General features: G+C 41.0%; 1 protein-coding gene across 2 annotated transcripts in view; it reads right to left on the bottom strand.

The window, feature by feature from the left end:
* Nucleotides 1-827: 827 nt before the first annotated feature.
* The window catches only part of LOC109938341 (protein FAM110B-like), a 52,278-nt gene continuing 41,843 nt past the window's right edge, over nucleotides 828-11,262 (bottom strand). Inside the window, exons 2-3 of one of the 2 annotated variants that reach the window (XM_048595864.1) lie at nucleotides 3,755-3,811; nucleotides 828-3,072 (exon numbers count right to left, since the gene is read on the bottom strand). In XM_048595864.1, the coding sequence (XP_048451821.1) occupies nucleotides 1,664-2,776 (1,113 nt within the window). In that variant the 5' untranslated portion in view covers nucleotides 2,777-3,072; nucleotides 3,755-3,811 and the 3' untranslated portion in view covers nucleotides 828-1,663. The remainder of the gene's footprint in view (nucleotides 3,073-3,754; nucleotides 3,812-11,262) is intronic. The other variant, XM_048595865.1, reaches the window with a different exon arrangement.

The following is an 11,262-nucleotide window of genomic DNA, read 5'->3' on the forward strand; positions in this document are numbered from 1 at the left end:
GTTCCTCCAGCTCCACACTATATTGACTCTCACTATTTCTTCCTTGATTATAGATTCAAGTACTTTCACATTTGCCTCCATATGGGACTAAAATAATGAATGCTTCATACGAGACCATTTACCAGTGTTCCAGAAGGTTTCACAGTCTCTTCTTTCAAATGCTGTGAATTTTATCAATTTTGGTTTTATGCCATATTTTTACCAGTCACTGTTTATGTATCTATTATGAATAGGACACTGGGTTCTCTTTTGAGGCCAATTATACAACCTGTGATCCCTTATTGCAGCTTTACTGAAACATTGACATGGATTTTAAAACAGACCATCAGACTTTAGTTGATTATGAGTACAGGAAGATGCAAACGAGGGATAACTGGTCCTTGCTGAGGATTTGAGATGAAAAAAAGAAATGTATAAAGTACATGATCATAGCTTAAAGATATTACTGTCTTAAAACACAACATGAAACAAATAACGCCTGGGATATAATTCCAAATCAGCATTATTATGTTTTTTGCTGCAAATTTAAAGCATCACAATGCCACACTTTTGGAATCTTCCTACAGCCTTTAGAAGAGATCACATTACAGTGGTGACCATGGTTGAGAACCCAATACATTTCTAGGATTTGAACAATGAGTGTAACGTTTTGTAAACTAAGGCAACCATTGAACGTTGCCAGCAGTGTACCGACATTTCATGAAGCCTCAATTTATTCAACAGGAATAAAAAAGTAATCAAAAATGTAAACCTTTTTGAAAGTATTCATGTTAAAACTAAAGCAACTTCAGCATTATGAATGAAAAAGCTAAAATCGAGAATGGTGATGAATGGACTGGAAACTATTTATTCGTATAACAGTTTCTTCTTTACAGATCTGATAACATCTTTTAAAGTATTTACAAACCCTTAACAGCAATTATATGGTACAAAAAAAATCTGGTTTCCCCATCAGCTCAGGCACCAGTCTTTTTTATGAAATGAAGTGCAGTACTGGAGTATATTAAAAAGCAACAATGACCAAGTTAATGAGCTCACCCGCTGTACTTTTCACTTCTGAGCACCACATTACAGCAGACAGTTAGACTGGCAGTCGAAGCAGGTTTGGAAGACATGGATTGTCAGAGCTGAACCGTGCTGATGCATTAAATTGGACAGCTTCAAGAGAAATATTATAGACAACTCACTACTATTACAGGTTACATGGGATTATTAGAGATTACATGGTCTGTACCATGCGTTTCAAGACCAAAATGGCTGCCATCGCAATATTGCGGACAGATGCTTTTCTTTTTTCCTGGTTACAATTATTTACGAATAGATTCTGACACAATAAAGGCCATACGTTCTCATATATAATTGTTTGAAATGTACAATAAAATGTGGACATAGTACCCCGTGCTGTTTTTGATCAATACATGTGTATATAGGCATATATCTAATACAACTGAAAAGTCCATGTCTTCATATAATCTGAAGTATAGGCCAATTCTGAATTCAAGTCAATGAGCATGCAATGAGAGAACAGACAGCTAGCAACACAGAGGAATTGAGATCTGCAAGAAAAATCCCAGTAGACATTGCAACTCTTCACAACTAAAAGATTCACAGACAAAATAAAAATACAAAAATCTCTCAGTTAACCCAAATTTTTGTCCCTTTCTTAAACATGAGATATTTTCTGGGATTCTTTAGCTTGTTTGCAACTATATAACCATTTAATCACCCTGGCATTCCTTTCCACCGCTGAAATACCGTATGGCACACGGTCATTGGTTTCCTCGTCATCTGTCAGGTCATCATTGCTCCGTCGTGACTGCTCACAGTCTGAACTGATCATGCTCGCACTGCGAAAGTTCAGGGAGATTATGTCTGAATTAGCCCTTGTGAAGTTTTCCATTCCAATGTTTTCAAGTTCTTCAGGATCAAGTCCGCAGTAATTAAAGAATCGCTCCACGTCAGCATTAGCACGGGCATATCGGTCGCTGAGATCGGACTTGGAGCGATGAAGTGACGGTCGCCTGCTTGGATTGTTGGGCAAGTCTGGAGGGGTTTGTGCTGGTGACCTGGGTACATTACATGTTGAAATATTAGGTTTGGGTAGAACAGGAGGGGCAGAACTGCTACTGGGGATTGGTTTTAGAGGCTTCCCTTCAATAACCCTCCTCACATCTGCTGAACTGTGAGAAATGTGCAGGGCTGAATCACTGACTTGGTCTTCAAACAATCGCTTGGTTACGTTGAGGTTGTCTCCCTGTAGACTACCATGACCTTGGTTACTGTACACCTGAATAGATTCTGCGAATGTGCGCCTGTTGATTTCTGTGGAGGCAGGTCTATGCTGGGGCCAGTTCCGTGCGGTGTGTTTGTGCACTGACCCTGAGGTGGAACTTTCTGAGCTATTAATTATATTCTTCAAAATTTCCAGATTCAAGTTTTCTCTTTTTGCAGTGCTGTCTGCTTTATGATTGTTAGATAGCTTTTGTGAAGGGGTACCTGCTGCCCGCCTGACTGCTGGGCAGACTGGCGGCTTTGCCAGCACTGCCGGTTTCACCGGCTCCTGCTTGGCATTGATGACTTCTTGACTCTTCACATATTTCGCTTTATCAGCTTCAAGCCGTTCCACGGCACTGAGTCTTTTCGGGTTAGGCTCTGCCTGCCTTCGGAAATAGTCTGGCCCTTTATTTAGTATGCGAAGAGGAACAGCTGACGTAAACGTAGTTGCTGAACCAACAGGTTTGACCATGCTATCTGCTTGTAGCATTTCTGTAGGCATGCTCGATGGCCTGTCCCCAGCAGCCGTCTTGGAATCTGTGTTGAGCAACTCCAAAAGCACTGTGTTGAATCATGTATGTCAAACAGACTGAAGGGAGGAAGGGTCTTATGCTGCAAGTATTACCAGCACAGCCTCATCTGATTCCTCATATATATCACTGTTCTCTTTAAAGCCAGCCTTCGGACAAACAGCCGTGAGACACGACTTGGTATTAGTCTGTGCTGCTGCTGCTTTGAAATTGGCCAGGAGATGTGGGAGACTTGTCTATTCTTTCCTACACAACTCCAGGCGGGGATCTGAAACAGAGAATAACCAACTGTGTTACTATCAATGGGTGACACCACACCTAATCTTCAGCAACAAAACTGAAAAAACACCTGGTTTGCAATCCATACAGTGTGGAGCTGGAGGAATACAGCAGGTCACGCAGCATCAGGGGAGTTGATGTTTCGGGGCCTAGACCTTCCTGATGAAGGGTCGAGGCCCGAAACATCGACTCTCCTGCTCGACTGATGCTACCTCACTTGCTGTGTTCCTCCAGCTCCACACTGTTTTGACTCCGACTCCAGCATCTGCAGCTGTTGCTATCTCCTGGTTTGCAGTGGTTAGCTAGTAAGGAATGTAGCAAATCATGCAAATGAAAATCTGCATTACCAGTTGTGTGCTCAAATACATCAAATGTGCCAACTGTGATCTTTAAAAATAGCTTCATCATACAAGCTAGCTTAGCATCAACATTTTATACCATTGTGCATTGAGAATAACTCATTAATATTAATAGTGCTCTCTGTTGGGAATGAAGGCTCACGTTAGCCATGTGACACTGACCTTGGGCCAAAGAGAAGCTGAACAAACCTAGGTTGCTGTTTATGTCATGAACCATCTAGGCACATTTGTGAGCATATTTCAGGTTAGGATAAGGGGAGTGCCAACTTGTTTGTTCAGTTTTAAAGAACAATCATTCATGTATTAACACACCTGGAATGCTGAATCTTTTGATGTTGTGCAGGTTAAGTGACTTTGTTCTGGAGAAAGCTGAAAACATCATATCCATATCATATTTAGCCATTGCAATAAATCAGTAATATAAAATTATCCACAGGAAGAAAGAGTGCTCATGTATTATTAACATCTCCAATAAAATTGTGACAATTAACCATTTTCCTCCCAAAAATGAAAAATGTACACTTAATTTTGCAGTTCAATATTTTGATACTACAATACAACTTTAAGCAGGTCATACTGATAATGCAGAATTTTACTAAATTTTCCTTGATATCACTGACTTTTCTTTGTTCGTTTATTTGTTAATGAAACATGGGAAGTGTTGAATTTTTAAAAAAATTCACTTGTGGGACATGGGCGTTGCTGGCTAGCCAGCATTTATTTTTCGTTCCTAGTTGCCCTTGTGAAGGTGGTGGTGAACTTCTACTACAATCAATGTGCTTTAGGTACACCCACAATGCCCTAAGGGAGAGAATTCCAGGATCTTACCCAGTGACACTGATGAAACAGCAATATATTTCCAAGGTAGATGGTGAGTGGCTTGAAAGGAAACTTGGAGGTGGCGGTGTTCCCATGTATCTGCTGCCCTTGTGCTTCTAGTTGGAAATTGTCGTGGGATCAGCTCCACCCTAACCTTACCACCTTTTGTGTGTAGAAGAACTTCCTAACATCTGTCCTAATGGTCTGGCCCTAATTCTCATATCATTCCCCCTTATGTTCTAGGATCCCCAAACACTGGAAATAGTTTATCTTTATTTACTGTGTCTTTTTCCATAAATATCTTGAAGACTTCAATCAGATCACCATTTAACCTTCTAAATTCTAAAGAAAACAGGCCAAATTTGTATCATCTCTCCTCATAACTTAACCTCTAAAGTCCAGGAACCATCCATGTAAACCTACTCAAGGCCATTCTATCCTTCCTAAGGTTTAGTGCCCAGTTCTGCTCACAGTACTCCAAGTGGAGTCTAACCAGGGTTTTGTATAACTACAGCAAAACTTCTGCATCTTTTTACTCCAGTCCTCTAGATATAAAGGCGAGCATTCCATTGGGTTTCTTGATTATTTTCGGCTTCTGTTCATGACATTTAAAAAACCTATGTACCTGAAATACCAAGTTGCTTTGGACATCAACTGTATTTAACTTCATTCCATCTAGAAAATTTAAATGAAGTCTACAAAAAATTGCCACATTTTGCCCATTCATTTATTATATCAATGCTCCTTTGTAATTTTATGCTATTATCTACACTGTGGACAACGTCACCTAATTTTGTGACCTGAATAAATTTGAAATATTTGACTTCCTATGCCATTATCAAGCTGTTAATAAATAATGTGAATAGTTGAGGCCCTAACACAGATCCTTGTGAACCGCACCACTGGTCTGATCCTGCCAACTTGAGTACCTCTCCAATATCCCTGCTTTATATTGCCTGCTGCCCCAGGATGGCATCAGGTGAGGGCAGATTGCAGTTGACTCGGCCTTTAATTTGTGACATTTAAAAGAACGAGAGATGACCTAATTGAAACATATAGGGTTTAGCAGTGCGCTCAGAGAGAAAAAAAATCCCCTGGTTGGGAAATCTGGAACACAGGATCTCAAACTGCAAATAAACGACTGGTCATTTAAAACTGAGGAGAAATTCCTTCACAGAAAAGATTGAGAATGTGAATCTTTGGGATCTCTGAAAGCTATGGGTAGTACTGGTCATAATCAAGAAAAAATTGATAGAATTTTGAATATTAAGGGATACAGAAACGTGGAGCTGAGATAAATCAGCCTTGATTTAATGTCAGAGTGGATCAGAAGTTGTATATGGCTCACTCTGGCTCCTATTAATTATGCAATAATGCAGCTGCAATCATTCAGGCACATGAGGGGTACATTATCAGATGGCTGACTCTTGCATCGCAGATGGTGAGAAAGCTCTGATGAGTGTGGAGCTGAGTTACTTGCTACAGAATAATCAGTGCCTGACCTGCTGTTGTGGACACAGTATCTGTCTAGGTGATCTAGTTCTGACTTTAGTGACAGCAGGTCCATTGAATGTGACGGTGTGGGAATTCAGTGATGATAATGCTGTTGAATGCCAACAAATTTGGTTAGACTCTCTCTCCTGTTGGAGGTGGGTATTGTTTCTGTACAAGTGCCAGACAATATTACATTGACTTATCAGTTCCATTTTGAATATTGCCCAGGTCTTGCTTCACGGAAGCACAAACTTTTTCACTCTGAGTATTTGAAAATGGTGTTGAGCACTGTGCAACTGGCAGTGTGCATTGCTAGTCCTGATCTTTTGTTGTTGGAAAGGTCAGTTAATTGAGTGACACCAGTCACTACTGAATGTGGCAGGGCTTGGATTTGATCTGTTTGTTATAGGATTGCTTAGCTCTGCTAATACCATTTAGTTTCTATTGTTTAGTAGCAGCACTGGTTGGCATCTTATTTTTAGGCATATTCAGTGCTGTTCCTGGCATGGTCATCGACAATTCCTTATTGAAACATGGCTGAATGGGGTAGTGTGTTCATAACGCCATTGCTCATATCAAGAATTCGGTATAACTGCATATTATCTGCCTGTGAGTTCTGCACAAAGGCTTTGCCTACCGTAGATTTCATTCAGTGATAGAGCAACAGACTACAGAGAAATACAAAATGGTCTGCTCCCTCACTTCAACCTAAAATAACCTTCTACCTGCAAGCACACAATCTGGGCTTCAAACATTCCCATAGGGGCAGTGACTGATACCACTAAACATCTGGTGTAAACAGCAAGAGGCAGAAATGGCAAATATCAGCTAAAGGAAGTTGCTGCTTATAGGATTCTGTAAGGGATTGGGTTCAAATAATTTGAGGCAATTTCCATAATCTCCTTTCATATTTTTGCAATGTGACACCATATTATAAAACCACACACACAGATGTAACATAGGTCTGCTAATGTGCATTATCGAAAATATCTGCAATCTTATCATTTCGAAAAATCACTGTTGGATATCTACCACGTGTTGAATAAAGTGAACAGAAGAAATGACGCTTAGAATGTGCATAACATTTTGCACTGTATCTCATAGTTCATACACAGGCTGCTATCAGAGAGGAAATCCTAAAATTTGCTGGACAATGAATACACACATTCAAGACTTGCATGGGGAAAACGTTAATTTTTTTTGGAAACTAATGATATTTTCAGAAGTAAACCATCTGCCACGTGCGAGAATCACATGTTCAACAATAGGCTTGTAAATGAAGATTCCAAACAGATGAATAACTTTCAGTTACTTCAAATGTAAAAGTTAAGAAAAGAAATATCTCTTCCATTCATGGGGTAATCATGGGTGATTTTAATCTGCTCACAGATTGGGCAAATCAAATTAGCCACAATGCCATAGAGGAGGAATTCCCGGAATGTATACAGGATGGTTTTCTCGACCAATATTTAAGGTTTTTGCAAAGATCTATAGCTCGGGTTATGGGTGAGGTTGTTCACTTGCTCGCCGAGCTGGCATGTTTTCGTTCGGACATTTTGCCACCATGCTAGGTAACATCATCAGTGAGGCCTCCGATGAAGCATTGTTGTTCTACTACACTTGGAATTTATACTGTCTGGTCTGTTATAGTGAGTAGTGTCATTTCCGGTTTTGATCTGTATGGGTTTGTATATGGGGTCCAATTCTATATGTTTGTTGATTGCATTGTGGGATGAGAACCATGCCTCTAGGAATTCCCGTGCGTGTCTATGTTTGGCTTGGGCTACTATGGTTACGTTGCTCCAGTTAAACTGATGGCCTTCATTATCTGAGTGTACTGATATTAGGGAAAATTCGTCGTGTCGTTTTGCTGCTAGCTGATGTTCATGTATTCTGATGGCTAGTTTCCATCCTGTCTGTCTGATGTAATGTTTGTGGCAGTCGTTGCATCGTATTTTGTAAACTTGTTGGTTCTGCATGTCATGGGTATTTAATTAAAGACCCCATACCCACCACATACTCATTCCAATATTCAAAAGGAAGGTATAGAGAAAACAGGGAATTATAGACCGGTGAGCCTAATATCGGTAGTGAGGAAAATTCTTAAATCCATTGTTAAGGATTTTATAGCACAGCATTTAGAAAGCAATGGCAGGATCAGACAGAGTCAGCATGGATTTATGAAGGGGAAATCATGCTTGATAAATCTGTTGGAATTCGATGAAAATGAAACTAGTAGAGTTGACAAGGGGGAGCCAGAAAGCATTTGACAAAGTCCCACATAAGAAATTAATGTGCAAGGTTAAAGCGCATGGGTTGGGGGGGTGGTGGGAGGAAAAGTGTATTGAGATGGATAGGAAACTGGTTGACAGAGAGGAAACAAAGGTAGGAATTAATGGGTCCTTTTCAAATTGGCAGGCAGTAACTAGTGGGGTGCCACAAGGATTGGTGCCAGGACCCCAGCTATTCACAATATATATTAATGATTCGGATGAGGGAACAAAACGTAACATCTCCAAGTTTGCAGATGATACCAAGTTGGGTGGGAGGGTGAACTGTGATGAGGATAGAGAGATCCTTCAGCATGAACTCGACAGGTTGGGTGAGTCGGCAAATCAATGGCAGATGCAGTAGAATTTGGATAAACGTGAGGTTATTCACTTCTGAAGCAAAAACAAGAAGACATATTACTACCTCAACAGCTGTAAATTGGGAGAGGGGTGTGTGTGTAGCGGGACTTGGGCATCCTTATGCACCAATCGCTGAAGGTAAGCATGCAGGTGCAGCAGGCGGTAAAGAAGGCAAATGGTATTGCCTTTATTGCTGGACACTTTGGGTACAGGAGCAGGGATGTGTCGTTGCAGGTGTACAGGGCCTTGGTGAGGCCACACCTAGAGTATTGTGTGCAATTTTGGTCTCCTTTTCTGAGGAAGGATGCTCTTGCACTTGAGGGAGAGCTGTGAAGGTTTACCAGGCTGACTCCAGGGATGGCAGGACTGACATATTGGGTAGAGATTGATTAGGTTGGGATTGCTTTCGCTGGAGTTCAGACAAATGAGGGGGGATCTCATGGAGACTTATAAAATTCTAACCGGACTGGACAGGGTGGATGTAGGGAGGATGTTCCCGATGGTGGGTGTGTCCAGAACCAGGAGTCACAGTATGAGGATTCAGGGTAGATGATTTAGGACAGAGATGAGGAGACATTTCTTCATCCAAAGAGTGGTGAGCCTGTGGAATTCATTACCACTGGAAGTATTTGATGCAAAACATTCAAAGTATTCAAGAGGTGGCGAGATATAGCATTTGGGGCGAATAGGATTAATGGTTATGTGGAGAAAGCAGGATTAGGCTATTGAGTTGGACAATCAGCGATGATTGTGATGAATGGCAGAGCAGACTCGAAGGGCCAAATGGCCTGCTCCTGCTCCTATCTTCTGTTTCTATGTTTCTATTCCAAAAAAATCTCATTTTCAAACATTTTGCAACATGATATTTGTGAACTTTTAGCAATGTTACTTGTGCATGCATAGAGCTTATACATACATTCGCTAGCCTGGTCAGGTTGGCTTCCTGACTAGTTTTTGAGGAAATAACACCTAAGAATGCCCCAACGCTTTGAAGCTTCAGACAGAAGTTAAACTAAAGAAGTTAATCATATCAATTGTACTTAAGAGTCTACATAGTATAAATGTTTATGAAGAGAGATTGCAGTAAGAATTGAAGTGTACAGAGAGCCCAATGAAGGCACAACAAGGCCTCTTCTTCCTCAGGTGGCTTAGGAAATTTGAAATATCCATAAGGACCCTCATCAACTTTTACAGATGCACCATAGAAAGCATTGCATCTGGGTGCATAACAGCCTGGTATGGGAACTGCTCTGCCCCGGACCGTAAGAAACTACAGAAAGTTGCATGCACAGCCCAGACCATCACTGAAGCCAACCTCCTACCCGTAGATCCATTTGCACTTCTTGTTGCCATGCAAAGGCTGCCATCAAAGACCCCTCCTACCCCGGTAATGCTCTCTTTGAACCTCTTCTGACAGGCAGAAGATAAAGAAGCTTGAACTCACGCACCAACAGGTTCAAGAACAGCTTCTTCCCTACTGTTATTAGACTGATGAATGGATCTCTAGCTTGAAATAATGTTGATCTTGCTTTGCGTACCTCGTGCAGCTGTAACCCTGTATACCTCGCTCTGTCTCAGCACCCTATGATCTGTATGTCCTTGTTTGCTATGATCTGCCAGTACTGCTCACAAAACAAAAAAAAACTTCTCTGTACTCAGGTACATGTGACTACAATAAATCAAGTCAAATCAAAATGAATTGATTCATTGCAACGCGCATATCAGATGTCCTGGAGACTACAGAATAAGACAGAAACTGAAACACTGGATTTCCCTTTAAAAACATCCAATAGTTTGTGGCATTGTATAAATGTAGAATGTTCAAAACTTCAGAGAGAAATTATTTTCATTGCTTTTCATGCATCAGTTATTCCAGTGAATTCTGTTGTCTTTAAAAAAACATGAAGCTATGCAAAAACATGGTCAAACTGGTCACTTCACCTGAAGAGGAGGCTACACTCCAAAAGCTTGTGGTTTCAAATAAACCTGTTGGGCTGTAACCTGGTGTCGTGTGACTTCTGACATTGTAATACCAGCCAACAGAAATGTTAAATATTTAAATGACTAAATATCTACTCCTTCTCTGAAGGTATTAATTCCGTGCTATTGTTGTCTGATGTAAATTTAGACAAAGAATTCCACTTCAAGGAAGGTAGTCATTACAGCAAAGTCTGATCTCATTGCCACTTGACACCCACACAGATTTCCTTCATCGTAATGCAACAGTGGCATCTAATAGGGCAAGCTTCACTGGTCACCTCAGTTGAAACACTGGTTGAGTTCACTGTCAGTAACTCCACGGAAACTGACTGCAACTTCAGGTTTACAGACTTGTGTAGATTGGGGAAGTGGTGGTCTAGTAGTATTATCGCTGGGCTGTTAATCCAGAAATCCAGGTAATTTTCAGGACACCTGGGTTTGAATCCCACCACAGCAGATGGTGGAATTTGAATTCAATATAAAAATCTGCAATTAGCAGTCTAATGTTGAACTTGATTTTCAGGAAGAACCCATCTGGTTGATTAATGTCTGACAGGGAAGGAAACTGCCATCCTTACCTGGTCTGGCCTACATGTGACCCAAAGTCACAGCAATGTGGTTGACTCTTAACTGCCCTCTGAGGGCAACTGGGGATGAGCAATAAATGCTGGCCTAATGACACCCTTGCTCTGTGAATGAATAAAAAGTACCCAATTCTCTGAAAGTATGAAAGACAGAAGTACAAGTAAGTGAAGAGGGTGAGTTGCCCTTTTGATAAGGGAGGACATAACAACAGTGATAGTAGGAACTGCAGATGCTGGAGAATCTGAGATAACAAGGTGTAGAGCTGGATGAACACAGCAGGCCAAGCAGCATCAGAGGAGCAGGAAGGCTGAC

This window comes from Rhincodon typus, chromosome 4, assembly GCF_021869965.1.
Source record: "Rhincodon typus isolate 14 chromosome 4, sRhiTyp1.1, whole genome shotgun sequence".
Lineage (NCBI taxonomy): Eukaryota > Metazoa > Chordata > Chondrichthyes > Orectolobiformes > Rhincodontidae > Rhincodon > Rhincodon typus.